This window comes from Argopecten irradians, chromosome 5 (assembly GCF_041381155.1).
Source record: "Argopecten irradians isolate NY chromosome 5, Ai_NY, whole genome shotgun sequence".
NCBI classification, from domain to species: Eukaryota; Metazoa; Mollusca; class Bivalvia; order Pectinida; family Pectinidae; genus Argopecten; species Argopecten irradians.
Genome location: NC_091138.1, coordinates 23,987,039 through 24,011,467, shown reverse-complemented (window position 1 = coordinate 24,011,467; position 24,429 = coordinate 23,987,039). Strand labels below are relative to the sequence as shown.

At 36.8% G+C, this 24,429-nt stretch overlaps 1 protein-coding gene across 6 annotated transcripts in view; it reads left to right on the top strand.

The window, feature by feature from the left end:
• LOC138323292 (caspase recruitment domain-containing protein 9-like) overlaps positions 1 to 24,429 on the top strand; it is a 45,066-nt gene that overhangs the window by 5,778 nt on the left and 14,859 nt on the right. For 3 of the 6 annotated variants that reach the window (XM_069267786.1, XM_069267787.1, XM_069267784.1), the window contains exons 4-14: positions 869 to 1,038; positions 1,149 to 1,263; positions 4,616 to 4,747; positions 6,258 to 6,313; positions 11,096 to 11,254; positions 11,681 to 11,806; positions 15,130 to 15,291; positions 15,420 to 15,446; positions 17,322 to 17,348; positions 18,165 to 18,204; positions 18,670 to 18,804. In XM_069267786.1, the coding sequence (XP_069123887.1) occupies positions 869 to 1,038; positions 1,149 to 1,263; positions 4,616 to 4,747; positions 6,258 to 6,313; positions 11,096 to 11,254; positions 11,681 to 11,806; positions 15,130 to 15,291; positions 15,420 to 15,446; positions 17,322 to 17,348; positions 18,165 to 18,204; positions 18,670 to 18,804 (1,149 nt within the window). The remainder of the gene's footprint in view (positions 1 to 868; positions 1,039 to 1,148; positions 1,264 to 4,615; positions 4,748 to 6,257; positions 6,314 to 11,095; positions 11,255 to 11,680; positions 11,807 to 15,129; positions 15,292 to 15,419; positions 15,447 to 17,321; positions 17,349 to 18,164; positions 18,205 to 18,669; positions 18,805 to 24,429) is intronic. The other 3 variants (XM_069267788.1, XM_069267789.1, XM_069267790.1) reach the window with 3 other exon arrangements.

Below are 24,429 nucleotides of genomic sequence, written 5' to 3'. Positions count from 1 at the left end.
ATTGTCTGTCATGTGCAGTGTGTCTGTAAACAATTTTCGACTTCTTCTCCAAAACCCAGATGTAAATTCAATGAAATTTTTGCACAAACTTTCTCTGGCATAAGTTTAATCACAATTGTGAATTATATGGCCCCAACCCCTCAGATGGCTGTAGGAGGAGCCAAAAGGGGTAAAAGTGACTAAAATTTCAAAACCCTTTTTCTCAATTTGCAGATGTGATAGACTCAAATACTCTTTATACATAGGCCCTTTACAAAATTTGTGAATTTCATGGCTCTGGGTTCTCAGATTTTTCCCTGGAGAGGGGTCAAATTTACTGTAGTTTATATAGGGAAAATACATTGATTTGCATTATTTGTTCAATTTCCATAGGAAAAATCAAAAGAATTATTAGCCTGAGATAACATTTTAACATCATTTTCAAATTGGTCCTTGCTGACCTCCATGGGCCAGAGGAACGGGACCACAAATAACTACAATTTCAAAATCTTCTTCTGAATTCACAGATGTGATAGAATCAAATTGTTTTCATAGATTAAAAAGTCTAATATTGATGAAATCAATGACTGACTTCAAGAGCAACAACCTGATGGGTGCAATGGGCCAGTATGTAGTGTTGATATATCTTTATTTCATTCTGTATCAGAACTCTGGTGACCATTAATGCCCATGCATGGGCCTCTTGTCTGATTATACTCTCTTCTATATTTGGAACAATTCATTCTATCTATCTTTTTTTTTACTCAGTATCTGTGGGTGAGTCTTTGTTTCAGGAATTAGAGCAAGGGAATGGTATGTGTTGTTGTGAATGAATAGAGAATTTCCTCTCTTTATATTGATATATGTCATGCTTTTTTAAAAATATCAGATTACCTGAAACGGCAGAGTAGGATTCCATCATTGCGTTATATCAACCATCTACCCAAACTGGCTCAGGATCTCAAGGTCCAGTACCAGAATAACAAACAGCTGGTGCAGCAACTACAGGAGCTGGAGAATGCCATGGTGTTTGAACAGAATGATAACAAAGAGTTGGAGGTATTTAACAGACGCCTTCTCATTGAATTGTGTGAATTAAAGTACAGGGAAGGGTATTGATTTGATTTTGGTTGCATGAGCTCATACATGATATGATGGATTACTTTCAGAAAGAAAATTCTGAGCTGAGGAGGAAGATTGATGCTTTAAGAAAGAGTTGTGATGCATTAGAATCTCAGGTGGCTATCTTCATGAAAGAAAACCACAATCTAAAGGATGACTCATGTATGTATGATTGGTATCTGCTGGTCCAGTAAATTCTCCCTAAAAGTAATTGATATAGGCCTCTGCCTAAAAGTGAGGAGCAGTTCTCTAGTCTGACCTATGTTTCTCTTGTACTGTCATGCCCTGTTGCTTCACATTCTATTTTGATATAAAGGTATAGAGATACAAGCATTCATGTCTTAGAAACAGATATTTTTAAATGATGCAGGTCCTCTGGGCCTCTTTTTGTTATACCTTGTTAATGAAATATTGTATATGTATATATTTTGTACTTGCTTTGTTAGCTCACCTGGCCCGAAGGGCCGGTGAGCTATTGCCATGGCGCGGCGTCCGTCCGTCCGTCATCCGTCATCCGTCCGTCGTCCGTCATCCGTCCGTCGTCCGTCCGTCCCTCGTCCGTCCGTCCGTCCGTCAACATTTCCTTTAAATCGCTACTTGTCCTAGAGTTCTGCATGGATTGCAACCAAATTTGGTCAGAAACTTCCTTAGGGGAAGGGGATCAGATTTTGCATAAATGGTGACCCTGACCCCCCTGGGGCAGGAGGGGCGGGGCCCAATAGGGGTAATAGAGGTAAATCCTATAAAACGCTACTTGTCCTAGAGTTCTGCATGGATTGCAACCAAATTTGGCTAGAAACTTTCTTAGGGGAAGGGGATCAGATTTTGCATAAATGGTGACCCTGACCCCCCTGGGGCAGGAGGGGCGGGGCCCAATAGGGGTAATAGAGGTAAATCCTATAAATCGCTACTTGTCCTAGAGTTCTGCATGGATTGCAACCAAATTTGGCCAGAAACTTCCTTAGGGGAAGGGGATCAGATTTTGCATAAAGGGTGACCCTAACCGCCCTGGGGCAGGAGGGGCGGGGCCCAATTGGGGTAATAGAGGTAAATCCTATAAATCGCTACTTGTCCAAGAGTTCTGCATGGATTGCAAACAAATTTGGCGAGAAACTTCCTTAGGGGAAGGGGATCAGATTTTGCATAAATGGTGACCCTGACCCCCCCTGGGGCAGGAGGGGCGGGGCCCAATAGGGGTAATAGAGGTAAATCCTATAAATCGCTACTTGTCCTAGAGTTCTGCATGGATTGCAACCAAATTTGGCCAGAAACTTCCTTAGGGGAAGGGGATCAGATTTTGCATAAATGGTGACCCTGACCCCCCTGGGGCAGGAGGAGCGGGGCCCAATAGGGGTAATAGAGGTAAATCCTATAAATCGCTACTTGTCCTAGAGTTCTGCATGGATTGCAACCAAATTTGGCCAGAAACTTCCTTAGGGGAAGGGGATCAGATTTTGCATAAATGGTGACCCTGACCCCCCTGGGGCAGGAGGGGCGGGGCCCAATAGGGGTAATAGAGGTAAATCCTATAAATCGATACTTGTCCTAGAGTTCTGCATGGATTGCAACCAAATTTGGCCAGAAACTTCCTTAGGGGAAGGGGATCAGATTTTGCATAAAGGGTGACCCTAACCGCCCTGGGGCAGGAGGGGCGGGGCCCAATAGGGGTAATAGAGGTAAATCCTATAAATCGCTACTTGTCCAAGAGTTCTGCATGGATTGCAAACAAATTTGGCGAGAAACTTGCTTAGGGGAAGGGGATCAGATTTTGCATAAATGGTGACCCTGATCCCCCCCTGGGGCAGGAGGGGCGGGGCCCAATAGGGGTAATAGAGATAAATCCTATAAATCGCTACTTGTCCTAGAGTTCTGCATGGATTGCAACCAAATTTGGCCAGAAACTTCCTTAGGGGAAGGGGATCAGATTTTGCATAAATGGTGACCCTGACCCCCCTGGGGCAGGAGGAGCGGGGCCCAATAGGGGTAATAGAGGTAAATCCTCTAAATCGCTACTTGTCCTAGAGTTCTGCATGGATTGCAACCAAATTTGGCCAGAAACTTCCTTAGGGGAAGGGGATCAGATTTTGCATAAATGGTGACCCTGACCCCCCTGGGGCAGGAGGGGCAGGGCCCAATAGGGGTAATAGAGGTAAATCCTATAAATCGATACTTGTCCTAGAGTTCTGCATTGATTGCAACCAAATTTGGCCAGAAACTTGCTTAGGGGAAGGGGATCAGATTTTGCATAAATGGTGACCCTGACCCCCCTGGGGCAGGAGGGGCAGGGCCCAATAGGGGTAATAGAGGTAAATCCTATAAATCGCTACTTGTCCTAGAGTTCTGCATGGATTGCAACCAAATTTGGCCAGAAACTTCCTTAGGGGAAGGGGATCAGATTTTGCATAAATGGTGACCCTGACCCCCCTGAGGCAGGAGGGGCGGGGCCCAATAGGGGTAATAGAGGTAAATCCTATAAATCGCTACTTGTCGTAGAGTTCTGCATGGATTGCAACCAAATTTGGCCAGAACCTTCCTTAGGGGAAGGGGATCAGATTTTGCATAAATGGTGACCCTGAACCCCGTGGGGCAGGAGGGGCGGGGCCCAATAGGGGTAATAGAGGTAAATTCTATAAATTGCTACTTGTCCTAGAGTTCTGCATGGATTGCAACCAAATTTGGCCAGAAACTTCCTTAGGGGAAGGGGAACAGAACTTGTATAAATTTTGACTCTGACCCCCCAGGGGCAGGAGGGGCGAGGCCCAATAGGGGAAATAGAAGTAAATCCTATAAATCGCTACTTATCCTAGTGTTCTGGATGGATTGTAACCAAATTTGGCCAGAAACATTCTTGGGGGAAGGGGAACAGAACTTGTGTAAATTTTGGCTCTGATACCCCGTGGGTAGGAGGGGCGGGCCCAATAGGGGTAATAGGGGTAAATCCTATAAATCGCTACTTGTCGTAGAGTTCTGCATTGATTGTAACCAAATTTGGCCACAAATATCCTTTGGGGAAGGGAAACAAAACTTGTATAAATTTTGGCTCTGACCCCCCAGGGGGCAGGAGGGGCGGGGCCCAATAGGGGAAATAGAGTTTAATCCTAAAAATCGCTTCTTGTCCTAGAGTTCTGCATGGATTGTAACCAAATTTGTCCAGAAACATCCTTGAGGTTAACAGAATTCGTATAAATTTTGGCTTTGACCACCTGGAGCAGAAAGAGTGGGGCCCAATAGGGGAATTAGAAGTAAATATTCAAATTCCTTTAGAAAAGAAACAATGAACTTATATTCAGAACATTACATAGCATTACAAACCAGGTGAGCGATACAGGCCCTCTGGGCCTCTTGTTTTAAGTGTCATATATATTGGATGTAACCACCTGGAAAACAAAATGTAATTTGACACAGACAACAGGGTGGAATTGCCCAACTGCAAAAGAATTTGATGAACAATTACAACTGAGCTGTATAATTGTATTATAGGTGGGTTTTTTTTATTGTTTATGGAATTTTACAGTAAATTACCTGAAGATAAGCATAGAATACCAAAAACAGTCGGAGCTATATAAACAGAGGGCAAGGGAGATACAGGAAGAAAAAGATGAGATGCAACGCACCTTCGACAAAAACCGCAGAGACCACAATGATGGTAAATATAACTCTCTTACTTCACATATTGATGACTAGGAAAATAATAAACTCTACAATCTCACACAGGATATAGAAAGATATATGACTCATCATTCATTCAAGGTCACCAGGTTATAAAATACTCTGAAATCTTTAAATGTGTTCTGAATTTAGTGTTTTCTCCAGTTAGAGACCTGTTTATGGTCTGTAGTATATTTTGGATAAAGGACAACCAATTTGTTTAAGTAATACCTAACCTTAATTCAAGGTCAATGGGGTCACATCAGCTGTAAAGTAAAAAAAATTGTTGCATTTGACCTAATTATATTAGTGACCATTATGCTTAAAGAAATGAAGATAAGTGGGCACTTGTAGAACCTAATTTGGACACTCCTCATAAAATCATTACACACATGTAAGCCATACATTGATTTGCAAATCAAGAAATCTAATAAGGAAACATAGACGTTCTCATATTTTCAGTCTGCATTTTATTTGAGGTAAGTGAAATTGGGACTACAAAGAGGAAGACGGGCACTTATTGGGTCTAATACTGTAGCTTAAAATAAGGTTTGTAGCATATCGCTATAAAGGGCTACAAGGCCTATACAGAAAAGGTTGGTAGCATATGGCTATAAAGGGCAATGAGGCTTATACAGAAAAGGTTTGTAGCATATGGCTATAAAGGGCTACGAGGCTTATACAGAAAAGGTTTGTAGCATATGGCTATAAAGGGCTACGAGGCTTATACAGAAAAGGTTTGTAGCATATGGCTATAAAGGGCTACGAGGCTTATACAGAAAAGGTTTGTAGCATATGGCTATAAAGGGCTACGAGGCTTATACAGAAAAGGTTTGTAGCATATGGCTATAAAGGGCTACGAGGCTTATACAGGTAAATGGTGCCTTGGATCTCATCCAAACTCACAGGGATACTTATACATCAATAAAAATGTTTTCTTTTAGGATATCAAAAACATTGATTATATTGAATATTTTAGAACTTTGGTGACCATATGATCATTGTGTAGTAGAACTTTAAGCACTGTAAACCCTTATTAACTTAATCTTGATGGGACCATGGTAGCACTTTGTATTGTCTATGTACTCTAATTAAGTTTACTTTAACAGTGAGCAAAGATTTTATTCAAGACCAACAAACTACTTCAGATTAAACAGGGTCTACATTTTGTATGAGTTTGAACTAACAATGTTCATCTTGTAAAGATAATTGATACCATATTTGACTCAAAAAGTGTCTAGGCCCCTTAAAATATTTCAAAATAAGGGGGTGCGTAATAGAATTAAACTTGGATTAGACTTTCATAAAATCAATGCAGAAAGTAAACCACTGGTTTTAATATTTTCAGTTTTCATTTAGTTAGAGATTTATAGTGAAAATGAGGCTTCAAAAGAGGGAGGGTCACTTACAGGGATGGAGGCATTTATTGGGTCAAATACGGTAATAAGAATCTTTGAAGATTGTCTACTGTATAAATAATGATGATTTTCTATTACACACAACTGTAGCTTTAAGGAAATCTCTTCCCCGTCGATCCCAACCAGATCCGTCACAGGCATTCTCTGTAAGTCTAACTCATATTGCTTCACCTTAACTCACCTCAAGTTTCATTATGGGCTAACCCAGTCTTTGATTTAGAAGAGATCAATTGTGTCTTTAGAGGAGAATGGTAGTGTATTAATTTCCATTTCATGTTTACCATTTTGTAATATAGGGTTTTCCACAACTAATGCATCTTTTTAAGCCTTCAGTCTGATTTTGAAATCTTTATTAGAGTAAATCTTCACAAATGTTGCATTCAGAGAACTACTTGCTGCCATTACCAGGGGTAAAAGGTTTACCACTGGAAAGTCAGTAGTACCACTCAAAGCTGCCATGGACAGAATTTTTCACAGACATTAAATGAATAGATGGTAAATGATGATGTAACAAACATGGCAGCACAACTTGAGTTGAATTGAAGTAAAAAAAAAAAATGATTCTATTACAACAAGTGGAAGTGTATAGTGATATAGGCCTCTTTAGGTCAATTCTATTTGCCTTTTGTCTGTCGTGTGTTGTCCTCCTGCGTCGTATGTCCGTAAACAATTTACATTTTTGACTTCTTCTCCAAAACTGCTGAAGCAATTCCGATGAAATTTTGCACAAACCTTCTTAGACATAAGGCCAATCAAAATTTTGAATTATATGGTCATCACCCCAGGGGGCTGCGGGAGGGGCCAAAAGGGTTAACATTTCAAAAATCTTCTTCTCCACTCACAGATAAGGTAGAATCAAATACTTTTCAAAGATAGAAAGGTTTCAGGTTCTTTACAAAAATTGTAAATTACATGACCCTAGGGTCTCATGTTTCTCGCTGAGGAAGGGGTAATGTTTACTCTAGTTTATATAGGGAAAACTTCCGTCCGTCTGTCATCAATCGACTTCTTCTTCATAACCGCTGGACAAAATTTAACGAAAGGAGTAGATATGATAGGACCAGTATTTGGCCTTAATTTTTCAGACCGGAAAATATTAACTCTGATCCACATCAATTTCACATCAACAAATACTCTCATACTTGCCATTCATCAAAACATAACTTTTTATAACCATGCACAGGATGTGCTCCACCTATGACGTCATCAAATTGGTGATTTTCCTCTTCTCACCAAATTTTGCTAGAAATTCATCATCTTTAGGTTAGAAAAGGCTTGAAATGGATTTGGCCGCCACCTTGGAGCAACTTTATATTTTGCATGGATATGCGTAAATACACGATACACAACGTGTGAAAATCTCTTTCTGCTCCACGAAGGCGGCCACATTCATATTTAGAGAAAACCACTCAAAAAGTATGATTTTTCAAGGATTTTTGTGAAAAATGGTGGGAAACTGCATGATGTTGACGTCATAGTGAACATAATTGGCACATGCGGGATATTTTCGGTATGTATTGTGTTAGCAAATGTATTCAACTGTTATATGGCAAAATATGTTGTCCTTTAAGGGAGAATTAATTTTGCGGCCATATTCGAGCCTTAACGTACCTTCTCCTTTGACTGGTAGCATTCTTATGGAACTGAAAATTGTACAAATCACTGGGCTGACACCCCACCGGCCCGAGGGGCGGGTCCAAAAGTGTCAATTTGGCTATTTCCATATAAATGACTTCTTATCTGAATCTAAACATTGGATAGCACTCATATTGCAGTGGTCACATCGTTATGGGGTGGGGATTCAAAATTGTGCAAATGGTGGTGCCGACGCCCCACGGGCCTGAGGGGCAGGGCCAAAAGGTTCAATTTGGCTATTTCCATATAAATGACTTCTAATATGAATCTAAACATTGGATAGCACTCTTATTGCATTGGTAACATCCTTATGGGGTGGGGATTCAAAATTGTACAAATGATGCGGTTGACCCCCAGGGGGACTGGGAGGCGGGGCCAAAAGGGTCAATTTGGCTATTTCCATATAAATTGCTTCTTCTCTGAATCTAAGCATTTGATAGCACTTGTATTGCAATGGTAGCATCCTTATGGGGTGGGGATGCCAAATTGTACAATGTTTGGTTTGGGGTATTACCTCCCCCAGGGCCTGAGGGGCAGGTCCAAACACAGGGACCTGGCACGAAAATTTTTAACCAATAGTATACATATATATATATTATAGTATCAAGGGTATGAACTCGGCGGTCGAGAAAAACGGACCTATTTTTTTAAAACCGTGATTATTTTAATAAATGGGTTCTATACAACATTGACGGATATCTGACCTTAAAGAGAAATAATTTATCTTTCCATTGAGTGCTTGATGAACAAAATTGGCCAAGTATTGACGAAGCTATGGAGTGAAGAATCGGGAAATTTACGAAAAATATGCTAGGTAGACATTTCCCTGTCCGGTCGAAATGTCCTTTCGGCTCTAATGGGTACCTCAAAAACCAAGCCAAAATCACAAAATCTACGCTTGTGGTGGTAAACAATACCCATAACCGTGTTCATCCACAATCTCCTTTGGAGGTGTCATGACCCGTCCTTTGGAGAAACTCCATTTAAACATCGTGTAGCTCACTTACTTTAACCGTCACCGCCATGTTCATTTTTCTCTCGGAACGCTTCTCGACTTTACATATCGTGACTACATTATGCAAATTATGTTATGTTGTGCTTTTCGGTAAACTCGAGAAGCGTTCCGAAGAACAAATGAACATGGCGGTGACGGTTAAAGTAAGTGAGCTACACGATGTTTAAATGGAGTTTCTACAAAGTACGGGTCATGACACCTCCAAAGGAGATTGTGGATGAACACGGTTATGGGTATTGTTTACCACCACAAGCGTAGATTTTGTGATTTTGGCTTGGTTTTTGAGGTACCCATTAGAGCCGAGACGACATTTCAACCGGACAGGGAAATGTCTACCTAGCATATTTTTCGTAAATTTCCCAATTCATCAAGCCATAGCTTCGTCAATACTTGGCCAATTTTGTTCATCAAGCACTCAATGGAAAGATAAATTATTTCTCTTTAAGTGAAGATATCCGTCAATGTTGTAAAGAACCCATTTATTAAAATAATCACGGTTTTAGAAAAATAGGTCCGTTTTTCTCGACCGCCGAGTTCATACCCTTGATACTATAATATATATATGTATACTATTGGTTAAAAATTTTCGTGCCAGGTCCCTGTGGGTCCAAAAGTATCAATTTGGCTATTTCTATTTATATATACAACTTTTTCTCTGACATTGAGTATTTTATAGCTCTCTTATTGCATTGTTAATATCTTTATGAGGTGAGGATTCAAAATTGCACAAATTGTAGGGCTGACCCTGCAATGGTAGCATCCTTATGGGGTAGGGATTTAACATAGTACAAATTGTGGGGTTGACACCCGGGATCCTGAGGGATGGGCCAAAAGTGTCAATTTGGCTATTTCCATAAAATAGACTTCTTTTCAAAAACTTAGCATTGGATAGCACTGATATTGCATTCGTAGCATCCTTATGGAGTGGGGATTTAAAATTATACAAACTATGGGGCCATTTTTAGCCCACCATCATCAGATGGTGGCCTATTCAAACACCTTTTGTCCGTGGTCCATCCTTCTGTCCTTCCGTCCATCCATCTGTTCAACAATTCTTGATCCCCCTATTTCTCAGAAAGCACTAAAGGGATCTTTCCTTTCTCAAATTCCATATGTATGTTCTCCTAGGACCTTAGTTGTACATATTGCATTTTGGGACCGATTGGTTAACAAAATGGCTGACCGGCTGCTATCTTGGATTTTGGTAGTTGAAGTTTGTAACCGCTATTTCTCAGAAAGTATTAAAGAGATCTTTTACAAAAAATTCATATGTAGGTTCCCCTAGGACCCTAGTTAAGCATATTGCATTTTGGGACTGATCGGTCAACAAGATGGCTGACCAGCCGCCATCTTGAATTTTGGTAGTTGAAGTTTGTTACTTCTATTTCTCAGAAAGTACTGAAGGGATTTTTCTCAAATTTCATCTGTAGGTTCTTCTAGGGCCCTGGTAGCGCATATCGTATTTTGGGACCGATCTGTCAACAAGATGGCTAACTGTTCGCCATCTTGGATTTTGATAGTTAAAGTTTGAAAAGCAGAGAAAAGATGTTGTATGTCAGACATAGATCATTCTTTGGTGAGCGCCAAGATCCCTATGGGACCTCTTGTTCAATACTGCTATTTCAAATTATAAGGGTTTTTTATGATTATTACTAAATAAACCAGGTGAGTGACACAGGCCCTCGAGGGCTCTTGTTTAAAAATAAGAAAACTGAAATTTGAAAAAAACAAAACTGTAAAAAATGGTAGGATTTCTGAAATAATTATGCAAGTAAATAATTATTGTTGACTAAAGAGCATTTTACAATGCATTAGCAAACAGTTTTTGTGCAAAAACAACCATTTGGTCTAAAAGAACTGTTCATTTCCAAACAGAAAAGCGGGATAACTCCAATGTGTCTTGGGTACTATAGTCTGTCCCATCTAATATTCATATATGTGCTTCAGCAAGAAGGGAGGCCACTCTGAACACTCGTAACAAGAATCGGAGTTATGATTGAATTATGTAAGAATAATGAGTCAGATTTATAATAAAGAATGCTTAAATGCCATATTAGTTTGGAAAAATGTATCAGATCATCATAGCAGTAGACGACAAGGTTAATAAAAAAACTTTTCTCAGAAAGAACCATTTTCTCTATCAGATCTGTTACCATTTGGAATGAAGAGCTGCCAGAACATATAGTGAATATAAGTTGGAAAATCACTTGAAAAATCAGGACCATTTAAATCAAGAAGCAACAATACAGAAAACCACAATTTTGTCTGTTATCTTCAGAATGAGACCGAGCACTCTACTCGAGAGACAAAACTGATGTTAAAGCAAGAGATACTCAATGAACAATTGGCAGAGCTGCAGCAAGATCTAGACCATACGGCCAATGAGCTTATCATGTCCCGAATGCAGACTGATGAATATCAGAGCCTGTATCAAAATGTATGTATATGATGAATATCAGAGCCTGTATCAAAATGTATGTATAATATCCAGCTGATTTGCAATTCAAGTAGACTAAAATTCAGCCTTGCGTTGATGCATTTTAACAAAGTTCGAATTTGCATTTTCATGATTTAGAATTTCAGCTCTTTTTATGTTGGTCATTCATGAGATTGCATATTGCTATCATGTGATGATTAAAAATGTTAATGAAGTAACAAACAAATGATATCATAACAATTTACAAGCAGATTGTCCTCATTGTTTATTTCAAATAATAAAGAAGTGAACAGAAACTAACAAAGATTAGGTGAGATATTTACACAGATCAATATTTTAAACATATTCTATCAACCAAAAAGTTAAAAGGATAAAGCATCGTGTAAAACATTGATAAAAAAACACCTGACTTGAATTGTTGAGTAGGTATCAGACACCTGTGAAAGACTGTATAAGGAAAGGACAAAGATGGATAGCTTACTGGAGAAACAACTGAAAACAACTAATCATTACTTTGAGATGATTCAGAAACTGGAGTCGGATAAGAAAATGGTAGGTATCTGATATATATCTGATGGATTTGTATGCCCATACCATGAAATGGAGGGTAAACATATACCATAGTATATTTTATATGTCATCCTTATGAGATAAGGATTCAAAATTAAACAAATGGTTGGCCTGATCCGTCTGGGGTCTGAAGGGTGGGGCCAAAAGAGATCAACTTGGTCATATTGGTATAAATTACTGTTTCTCTGAAAGGTATGAATGGATATCACTCATTTTTTGTATGTAGCATCCTTATGGGTAAGAATTTAAAATACACAAATGATGGGGCTGACCCCCCCTGAGGCCATAGGGCAAGGTTATTTTTGTCAGACTTCTTTTCTATATGAATTAATATCAACTTGATATAATGAGACAGCTTCATGTAAATTGAATCCATATCTTGATATGGCAAAATGTTAATATTTTTGAAATGTCTCTGCTGTCAACAGCTTCATGTAAATTGAAGATGTCATATTTCTGCACCTCAGACACGGAAATCTCACAAAACCTGGTGCCAGATTTTTCTAAACAATCGTCCCATCTGTCTGTCAATGCATTTTGGCGGAATTTTACGCCATTCATGTAACAGTCCGGGCATGTGACGTCAAACTCTCATACTTGTCAGGTCAATACAGAAAAATCCCTGTTGCACCTTTGCACCCATTCCAGCATTTGAGGAACCATTTAGTAGAGTCATTAACTGTGTAGGTCTCTACCCAAAACTATCTGGGAAAATGAGTATCTTTTAACTATTATGTGTGCTTCCCCAGCTTTCAAGCCATCCACTCAGGAATATTAAGGCCCCTAACATATCAAGGCTTTGGTTAAATTCTTTATGGTTGGGTTCTTTCCAAAAGATGTTCATCGGACCATGGTTGAATTTTCATGTATGGTATTTTCAAACAATTCATGTACCAGCTCCAGATCAAGCATATAAGTCTAGTGCTTATCATCCAGAGTTCAGGCGTGCTGTTAGAAACATTGAGAAGAATAGATTGTAGATCTTATTGTTTTGAAATAACAAAAGGCGAAGGCATACACAGTTGTTGTTTGGCGTTAGAGAATCTGTTAACAAATCTCTTGGGTTTCAGGTCCAAGATTGACTGTTTCTCTGAAAGGTATGAATGGATATCACTCATTTTTTGTATGTAGCATCCTTATGGGTAAGAATTTAAAATACACAAATGATGGGGCTGACCCCCCCTGAGGCCATAGGGCAAGGTTATTTTTGTCAGACTTCTTTTCTATATGAATTAATATCATGTATATCATATGTATATCAACTTGATATGCTTTAAATATTTTTGAATGAGACAGCTTCATGTAAATTGAATCCATATCTGCAATGGCAAAATGTGCCATAATTTTAAAACAATGTCTCTGCTGTCAACAGTAGTTGCTTCATGTACTGGTATTGAAGATGTCATTTTCTCGCACCTCAGACACGGAAATCTCACACGATACCTGGTGCTAGATTTTTCTATCTCGTCCCATCTGTCTGGTACCTTCATGCGATTTTGGCGGAATTTTACGCCATTCATGTAACAGTCCGGGCATGTGACGTCAAACTCTCGAACCGGTGACATCACAAGCATCAGATAATCAATATTATTAGAAATATGTGCATTCAGTCATTTACCATGCATTGTTTGGTTGTTGTTTTTAATTAAGAAAACAGTATGTACCAATTGATCATCGGTTTTTTTATATAACCGAACTATAATCTTATGCGGAATGACTGAAATCGAAGTGCAGATGAAATGGTTAATCGGCTTTGAACCAGGAGGCCCAAGACGGGATAGTTTTACACTCTGAACGCGTATATAGATGGGTTTTGTTATATCTTAGAGGCGCGAGAAAAAAAATCTATTACCTTTAAGTGATCGAGATGAGGTTATCTCAGTCTCGGGCTAAGATTTTGTAACATCCCAACCTCAGCTAACGCCTCGGTTGGGATTTTGTTACAAAATCTTAGCCCTTGACTGAGATAACCCGATCTCGTTCACTTACAGGTAACAGATTTTATTAGTCTAGATCATCTGAGCTGTATTTTTCCCACCTCAGTAAAAGGAAGAGTTGACTGTGGGATAACCCTTGGAAAAATTGTTTTCTTTGTCCTGTGGATGGCCTTTATAGACAGACTGTAGTATGATAATATAAGACTTTCATATGTGGATATGAAGGATAGGGATATTCTATTCATGGGATCATAAAATGTTATAAAACCCTCCTTCATCCGATGGCTCTGACTCCCCTGGGGCAGGAGGGGCCGGACCCAATAGTGGAAATAGAGGTAAATCCTTTAAATCCTTACTAGTCATAGAGTTCTGCATGGATTCTAACCAAATTTGACCAGAAATATCCTTGGGGGAAGGGGAACAGAGTTGGTATAAATTTTGGCTTTGAACCCAGGGGGCAGGAGGGGCAGAAGGGGCAGGAGGGGCAGGGCCCTATAGGGAAAATAGAGGTAAATCCTTTAAATCGCTATTAGTCACAGAGTTCTGCATGGATTATAACCAAATTTGGCCAGAAACATCCTTAGGGGAAGGGAACAGAGTTTGTATAAATTTTGGCACTGACCCAACGGGGGCAGGAGGCGTAGGACCAAAAATTGGAAATAGAGGTCAATCCTTTAAATTCCTACTAGTCATAGAGTTCTCAATGGATTCTAACCAAATTTGACCAGAACAGAAGGGAACAGAGTTTGTTATGGATTGTAACTAAATTTCGCATGAAACAACCTCGAGGGAAGGGGAACAGAGCTTCTATAAATTTTGGCTCTGACCCCTTGAGAAGAAAGAGAAGGGCCCAACAGGAAATTTTGAGATAAATCTTAAATTCTTTCAGAAAAGAAACAATGATCCTGTATGAAGAACATTTAACACTTGGCATTAAAAACCAGGGGAGTGATACAATCCCTCTTGGCCTCTTGTTCTTTCATACCTCGACATTTTATTGCAATTTTACTACTATGATTTTCTGCCATTTTTAAATAAATTAAAAAAAACCACAAAAAACGTGACTGCAAATCTATTCTCTATACATGAAAATTATGTGATATTTTCAACAAGAATCCTGTTGTTTGTATCTTTTAAAGTAAACTCAGTCAAGTTGCTGAAATTTTTTTTTTAAATTGTACAGAGAAAATAAAAATAATTTTGTTGACTCGGTGACGTCACGAGGCTTTATATTTTATTGCATAGGTAGTCATGCAATAAAGTCTCAGACGATATGAATGTATTGCTCGAGACCAGTCAGTAATACATGTGTGGGATGAGAGGAAATGATGTTTGTGATAAATATTCTCTCCTGTTATGACTGAACAGCTTGAGGAGGAACGCATTAAAGAACAAAAAAAAGTGAGTGAAGAGTCGGAGAAAAGGAACAAGCTGTTTATGGAGAAACACACATTGGAACAGAGCAATATCGAACTTTTAAGTGAAATTACACGACTTAAGACTGAGGATATCAGAAAACGGTATTCAAAGGTAATACCCATTTATGTTTCTTACTTAATCCTTTAGACCATGCAGCATTCTTTCGTCATTATGAGCATACATTATATGAACTGTTTCCTGGTTAGGTTTGTGAATTTAGCACTATTCTGTTATTACAGAAATGTGAGGAGGGCAGTGACTGTCAGGTAACAAAGACAAGGAGTGGGATTTTGGTTTGACTGTGTGTCTGATAAAATTGTGTTTCTATGCCATAACAACAACAAAATGTTAACCTTTAAGTTAATTTATTTCGTATTTTGTGACAATGTTAATAATTTTCAGGACTCACTGAGTTTGATCACAACTTTCTAACACCACATCCATTTCAGTGGAGTAACTGGAGAAAATGTTACCGATTTGCTTCTAAATTGACTCCTTCATTAAAGGAAACAAACATTTATATTTGCCATAACTGCCTACCCCTACAAGGAGTTGAAATTATATACCTCCTACCCATCATATGGAGTTATCATGTTTTACTACTACTTTTTATGTTTATAACATCACCATTGTATCCCATATTACATGAATTTGTCATGAGTTTCACATGTACATTGTGATATGATGTATCTCAAAGGAAGGCATATGAATATGTGTACTGTGACAGATTAATGTGTCATTAATACAGAAAGATTAAAATAAGGGGAATTTAAAAAAAAAAAAATCCACAACTAACCTTAATGATTCCTAACAAGCACCCCGCCCACTCCCTCCCTTGTTACATTTTTAGGTCATGTGACCCGAAGGGTCAGGATGACCTATTGTCATCATGCACCGTCCGTCGTCGTGCGCCGTGCGTAAACTTTTCATTCAAACAACTTCATCTCAATAACCGGAAGGCCCAGGGTACTCATATTTGGCCTATAGGTTGCTTGGATGGAGGGCTACCAAGTTTGTTAAAAAAATGACCTTGACCTTCTTTAAACAACTTCTTGTGAATAACTAAGAGGCCTACAGACCTGATATTAGGTCTGTGGCATGCTGGGATTAAGGGCTACCAAGTTTGTTAAAAAAATGACCTTGACCTTCAGTCAAGGTCACGGGGGTCAAATAGGCTAAAATCTTTAAAAGACTTCTTCTCAAGAACCAGAAGGCTCAGAGTACTGATATTGGACCTGTGACATGCTTGGATAAAGGGCTACCAAGTTTGTTCAAATGAATGACCTTAACCTTCATTCAAGGTCACAGGGGTCGAAAAGGCTAATATTTTTAAACGAATTCTTCTCAAGAATGACATGCTGGGATGAAGGGCTACCAGGTATGTTCCAATGAATGACCTTAACCTTCATTCAAGGTCACAGGGGTTAAAAAGGCCAAAATCTTTAAACAATTTCTTCTCAAGACCCAGAAGGCCCATGGTACTGATATTGGGCCTGTAGCATGCTTGGGTGAAGGGGTATCAAGTTTATTCAAAGGAATGACCTTGATCTTCATTTAAGGTCACGGGTGGCTAATAGGCTAAAATCTTTTAACGACTTCTTCTCAGGAACTTGAAGGCCGAAGGTACTGATATTGGGCATGTAGCATGCTGGGATGAAAGGCTACCAAGTTTATTCAAATGAATTACCTTGACCTTCAATCAAGGTTAGAGGGGTCAAATAGGCTAAAATCTTTAAACGACTATATTGTATTGTACTAATAGTCAGATGACCATTAAGGCCTATGGGCCTCTTGTTTTTGTGCCAACTGTGTAACAAGGTCTAATGCATTAAGCAGTTGATGAGTTATATTTGGCACAATTAAACAGGGTCAGCAAGTTTTGACATAAGTGTGCACTTTTGTTTTGAGATATAGTAATAGAACAGTTCACATAATTCATGCTGCTGGTAATGTTCTTTATTTCATACTTGTAAGTTGTTTTTATCAAAGTTAAAAACCAAACAAAACTAAGATCCATTTCAAAAATACTTTTAAGAGTGTGCAATGAATACCATATTCACGACTCTTCACTGTGTAACCTTTTTCAGGTTGAGATAGTTTTCTATATTTTGCCAGCTTCACATGATACTTTTATATTACAGGAGAGCCAGGACAGTAACGATAGCCAGGTAAGCTTGATTTTGTATAAATTCTTTATACTGCAAGGTTATCATATGATAAGTGATTGATCTGTAACATCATGAAATAGGGGGCATTATTTCTTTGACCAATGCTTTTCTTGTCATTTGTGTTTGTCCATATGATGCTCTTGTAGAATTTAAATCAATGACCTCAGCCTACGCCCTTGGTCATTATTTATTCTACTCGCGCAATATAACACCATATTGACCTATATAAAGGTCCACAATTGATATGTAATCTACTGAAACTCAGGTATCATATAGATAATCGTATTTTGCTGTTTTACTATTTCCCAGCAATACAGAGGCTCCCTAATGGTCCCTATATAGTAATGGATATTGCATTTTGGGACCAATCAGTCAACAGGATAGCTGACAGGCTGCCATGTTCGGTTTTGATAATTAAAATTTGTTATTGCTTCTTTTCAGTAGGCACTGAAGGGATCTTTCTAAAATTTCATATATAGGCTCCACATCCATGGGCCATAGTTGTGAATATTGCATTAAGAGATCAATTTGTCAACGAGATGGCTGACAGGCCTACATCTTAGATTTTGATAGTTGAAGTTTGTTACTGCTATTTCTCAAAAAAACCCTGATGGAAACATTCTCCAATTGCATTTGTAGTTTAAGGGTAAAAAGCAGTATTTTATTCTCTCTTTTCATTGTCAAGTATGGATCATTCTTTGGTGGGCACCAAGATTCTTCTAGGATCTCTTGTTTTGTAGCTATAGTGTAACCTTGACACACGTACAGTATGAACACTAATACAGCAAAACTAACTGTATTATTCTTGTCATTTAGATTCCCTCTGGAGACGAGGACAACGACATATTACGAAAACGTATGTGTGTACGAGTCTCAATACATAGTATATATATATCGACTGATTAAAAAAAATGGCATGTAACATATATAGGTACCTTGATAAAGAGGAAAAGGAGGTAGGCTACATGTATAGATGATATGTATCTGTTTCTTAAACATTATGTACCTATTTAGATCAACTGTTCATATAATGTACCATTGTAAATAAATATCTTAGACATATCACAGTGTATTAATAAACAGTACTACTTCTATAATTCAACAAAATGTATCTACTTCATATTATAATTATTACATATCAGAGTATGTTCAAAATCATAACCGTCAGTTGTCTGGAACATCTACAAGATTTTGAAGAGTTTTTAGACCAATAGACATTAATATCTTTATATGGTTGAAATATATTCCAGAGACTTAATTACTAAGTAGAGAATACATTTCAGTTTTGAGTATCAGAATATGTATTTTGTATTTTGCACAGACAAAAGAAAAGCTTTTAACATCTCCACACGTGTCGGTCTAGGTACTATTGTTCGTAGCTACAGTAGTCCAGATGAAAAGAATACTTCGACAATAGCTGATGAAGTGGCAATTACAATGGCAAGAAAATTTAGAAGTAGGTAATAGGAAGGGAAAGTAAAGGTGTCCTGCATTATATTACTATAATGTATATAGCGTCAATGTTAATGGAGGGTCAAGTCTGTTTTTATAGCGCCGTTACAACAAGTGTTCCTGTTAACACTCATTCTCTTGATAGACACGTTGGCTGGTAGTTGATGTAGTAGGCTGGTAATGATGCAGTAGATTAGATTTTAGTTGACATGTAACAAAGGTGCTGATTGGCTGAAGCATCGGCAGCCCGACTGATTGGCCCCCCGACTTACAAGATCGCCAACAACATTGAGAATTAGGCGGAGCCAGTGGATCTTTGATGTTCAAACCGGACCCTGATGTACAATGTGTTTGATCACGTTGTGTACTATTTCATTTTGTTTACAATGTATACAGTCTATCGCTGTATTCAAAATTCGTTGTTGTTTTGTTTCACTTATTAAGCAATTTTTTTGAGGATTAGAAATTATTCATAAATTATTGGCCATTTCTCTCGACTTTGGGAAATATTCATACTGTAGCTTATCTACCAACGTTCCAATGGTTCAAATTTTGCATCGTGTATATAAATGTGTGAGGTTTATATCTTTTTATTCTTCTATCCGTTGTAATGTTACATGTAATGCAAAGCTGAATCTAGCTACGTTGTAGCGGAAAAGGAATCAACTTTTGCCTGACTTTTCCACTGCAAGCGTTTGGTGTGGAAACCAAATCAGGTACGGCTGAAAATAGATTATGTCTTGTCAAAATATATTCCTGTCAAACACGGTTTTAACACATACCTGGGTGTTAGTAGGGGATGTTATTCTAGTTGTAGATGTCGAGTTTGAATGCATCGCCTAAATACTAATAGATCTAATTCAATTTGATTCATTTTTGCGCGACCCTCATGGGTAATATTCTCGGAGGATTGCCCATGCGCGGCGGTAGTTTACAAAATATCGGTTGAGTTTAGGGGAGAATTTGTCAACACTAGATTCAAATGCATCTATCTGATTAAATATACTTGTGACAAAGTTAAAAAATCTATGCCTACAGCTGGAATAGCATCCCCTTCTAACATCCAGGTATGTACCAAAGCCAAGTTTTATCGGAATATATTTTGACAAGACACGATGGTCGGTCGTACATTGTACCTGATTTTGTTTCCCACACCTTGTGGTAAAATTATAATTATAAGTCAGACGCAGGCGATATCTTTTCTGTACAACTTCTGACTAACTTTATATATCTCCCATAGTTACTCCCATACTTGAAAGGGTATCTCCCATAGTTGACAGGGTATCTCCCATAGTTGACAGGGTATTCCAATACTTGACAAGTATTCCCATACTTGACAGGGTTACTCCTATACTTGACAGGGTTACTCCCATACTTGACAGGGTATCCCCCATAGTTGACAGGGTATTCCCATACTTGACCGGTTACTCCCATACTTTTTTTTTTTAATTTATTTTTTTTCATTTTTTTTTAAATAATATACACAAGACAACATTGACAAGAGATACATGAAAGACAAATATAATAAATGTTACATATGAACAATTATTCAAAATCAAATATTTAATTGTACTTAGAATTATCCTATTAAACATTACATAGTACACACATATTGACTACACACTTAGACTATCTATCAAGAGTTGTTTCCCTTCCTATAATGAAGTGACAAAGTGAATAAGGGAGACAACTCTTGATAAAGCAGAGAAAGTACACCAAGGACAAGACAGAAAAAGGGGATAAACCTAGGTCAGAGACATTTCAAGAACTATTATTAAAATGTTACTATTTATATATTCAACCAATTTTGTAGTTCTGCAAGTATCAGTGGTTTACGCTTTAGATTACTATTGGATATTATAATATTGTGAGCTTTTAATTCAAATTTAATGTGATTTTTAGACTGTTTATGCTAAGTTCTTTTTCAAGACATTTACAACTGTAAATGTCTTGTTTTACTAGAAGCAGTATCAAGTTTTCAGCATGAAAATTAGAATGAGAACCATCTTGTTTGCTGAAAATAAAATCTTGTTTTTCAAATCTAAGACTTAAATTATTAGTAATTATCGATATTCTTACTTGTTCAATCAAATTTGATACATTATCACAGTCCCAAAATATATGAGTGATTGTTTCTGGATATGTGTTACAAAAAGTACATCGATTGTTGTTTAATTTACCAATTTTTAATAAAAATGATTTTGTAGTTAGTATTCTGTGATTAATTCGGAATTGTAACCATTGAAGTTTGGAGCTAGTAGTAGCATTAAAAGGGTGTTTATAAATATTTCCCCATTCATCTCGATCAATTTCAAAATCTTGATTCCATTTATTTTGTGCAATAGGTATAACTTTGTTTTTTCTAAGAACAGTATATATATTTTGAAGACTTTTTTTACAATTTATAATTAATTTGAGATTTATTGGTATGTTGGGAAGAGCTATATTTTTTCAAAGTTAAAATTTTGATGATTGTTTCCTATGAAAATGTTATTGTTTTTTATTCCTTGATATTCCAGAAAATTGGTCTGAATATTGTACTTTTCACGAAATTGTACTAGACTATATATAGATTTGTTTGCTATCAACATGTTATAGATAAAAAGTATACCCTTTTCATACCATAACTTCTTAAAAATAAACTTTATGATTTATTTTGATCTCACTATTAAACCAAATAGGGTTTTCTGAAATATTTGTTTTGTAAATATTACTTGCACTTAAAGTCATACACCAAGCCTCTAGAACATCTCTCCAAAACAAATTTTTGCAATTTTTAGACTGTTTTTAAGTGTTCAATACCAGTATTTGCTTATTTTTGTTTGTCAAATAGAGATCTTAAAATAGTATCCCAGTTTCCTACTTTACAATAAATTCGTCTAATCCAAGAAACTTTTAGAGCAGTTATAAAAGATTTTAGATGAACCATTTTAAGCCGCTCTTCCTCATATTTTTTAATAATTACGTCTCTTTTAATTCGATCTGGTTTACCATTCCATAAAAAATCAAAGCACAGACTATTAATTTGTTTAATTTACAAATTATCAGGATTAGGAAGCGATATAAATAAATGGTTGAACTGGGATATTAGTAAAGATTGCAAGTTTTTGTCGAAATTCAATTGGATTATTCTACTAAGATCTACATCATATTCAATTCCCAATAGATTAAAGCAAGTGGTTCCCCATTTCAAGTTAAAATTAGCATTAAACATATTATTACTGTATTTCATACTGCCAATCCAAATTACCTGGGTCTTAGAGAAATTCATTTTTAAACCAGATATATTAGCATAGAAATTTAGTGATTTGAGAGTTTGATCTAAAGATTTTTCAGAGCCATCTAAAATAACAGACGTGTCATCCGCAAATTGTGATAATAGAATTTCATCTTCATGTATAAGTATACCTTTAATATTTTCATTATTTCTTAGTAGTATGGATAAAATTTCTGCACATAAAATAAAGATATATGAAGAGACGGGGTCACCTTGACGACAGCCACGCTCTATATGGAAAAAGTTAGATAGATTTCCCCCAATATTTACTGCTGACTGTATATTCTTTCTAAATAGTTTTTATCCATTTGATTATTGTTGGACCGAAATTAAAGTACTTGAGAGTTTTATCAATAAAGTTCCAGGATACCGAGTCGAAAGCTTTTTCAAAGTCTATTAAAAGTAGAAGTCCAGGTATATTATTTTCCTCTGTGTACTGCATAACATAATATATTAACCTTGTATTTTGGCCTATATATCTTCCAGGGATAAATCCAGTTTGATTATTGCTAATTAATTTACTGATTACTTTTTTGAATCGTTCTGCAATTGCACCAGATGCTAATTTATATATATTATTTAAAAGTGTTATCGGCCTCCAATTACTTAATTCATCACAAGGTTTATTGCCTTTTGGTCCCAATTGCTTTCAAAATATTTTCAAAAATTCCACTGTAAAACCGTCTGAGCCAGGACTTTTATCATTTTTCATTTTTAGCAGTGTATTCTTTTATTCATTTAGAGTAAGGTGTCCTTCAATATTTAAAGATTCTTGCTCAGATAATTTAGAAACAGTATAAGATTCTAGCAGTTGTTCAAGATTAACATTATTTAGTGTTGTGTTTTCTTTATATAAGTTTTTATAGTAATTTTCAGATTCATCAAGAATTTTTTTTTATCAGAGATTACCATTCCATACTCTTTAGTTATGTATGGAATAATTTTACTGGTGTAGTTGCGAGATTCTAAGTTACAGAAATATGAAGTTGGTTTTTCTCCCTCCCTTATCTATTTTGCTCTAGATCTTATCATGCTGCCATTTATCTTTTGCTTTCTAATTTCTTCTAATTCCTTCTTTTTATCTTCTAACTTGTCTACTGATGCATTATTTGGCCCTGTTTTTTCCAATTCCCTAATTTCATTAATTAAAGTTTGTTCCCTTTCGTTAGATTTTTTTTATATGAGTTGAGTACGATATAGTTTTACCCCGAATTTCCATCATTAGAGTTTCTAAAAAAAGTTGGTCGTTTATTTTAAATACTATAAGATCTGACGATATATCTTTTATATTATCAATATTATATACGGGTACTGCATACTGTGATTTGATATTTCTATTGTAGATTCAATAAGGTTTAAAATTCATTATCAAATAAGAGAGAATTATTAAATTTCCATAGACCTTTTCCACGTTTGAAGTTATTAAATGACAAGTTAATTATTGAGAAAGAATGATCCGAACAATAACCTGGTTCAATTTTTGAAGAAGGGAGACTTGGTAAAAAGCTATCTGAAATCAGTATATAATCTAATCTGGCCTGTTTGTGTGGATTTTTTCTACGCCAAGTATCTCTTTTAGTATTAGGGTTCTTTTCTCTAAATGTGTCTACTAGTCCAAAAGTGTCTTTATATTCCAAAACTTTCTTTCTTGCATTTGGGTTGTTTATGTATTTATAGTTATCACAATCTAATTTAGGATCAAATATCATGTTAAATTCTCCACATATTACATATTTGTCATTTCCAAACTCTTCTATAATATCAAATATCTCGTCATAAAAAGGAGGTTGGTCAATGTTAGGTCCATATAAAGTAATTAAAGATATTTTTTCTTTCTGAACTGTTATATTTAAGGCTAAAATATTACTGTTATTATCCTTCTTTTCCTGTAAAATTTGATATTCAAAATCATTATTGAAAAGTATAGCAGTTCCTCTGGAGTTAGAATTAAATGAGTTGAATACACAGTCCAAACCCCAGTTAGAATGAATAGTTAGAATTTTCCTTCTCAGATGTAAAATGTGTGTCCTGGAGGCAATAAATATTGTACTGTTTAGTTCTTAAATAAGAAAACACGACTTTTCTTTTTGAGAAATCTCCAAGACCCTGGCAGTTGGTAGATAGAATCTTTAAACTTTCAACGACAGGCATGACACATGGCGTGATGAATGACCTAGGTTTAGCATATAAACAAACACAAATGAAAAAATACTAACATTAAACAAAAATACAAACAAAGGCATAATGGAACAGTCAAAACAGGTCACGAAGAAAGGCTAGAACTCGAAAACCCACCGTAAAGTTGTAAACATGTGATCTACGATGACATAGATTAAAACGTTTTCCTGATAC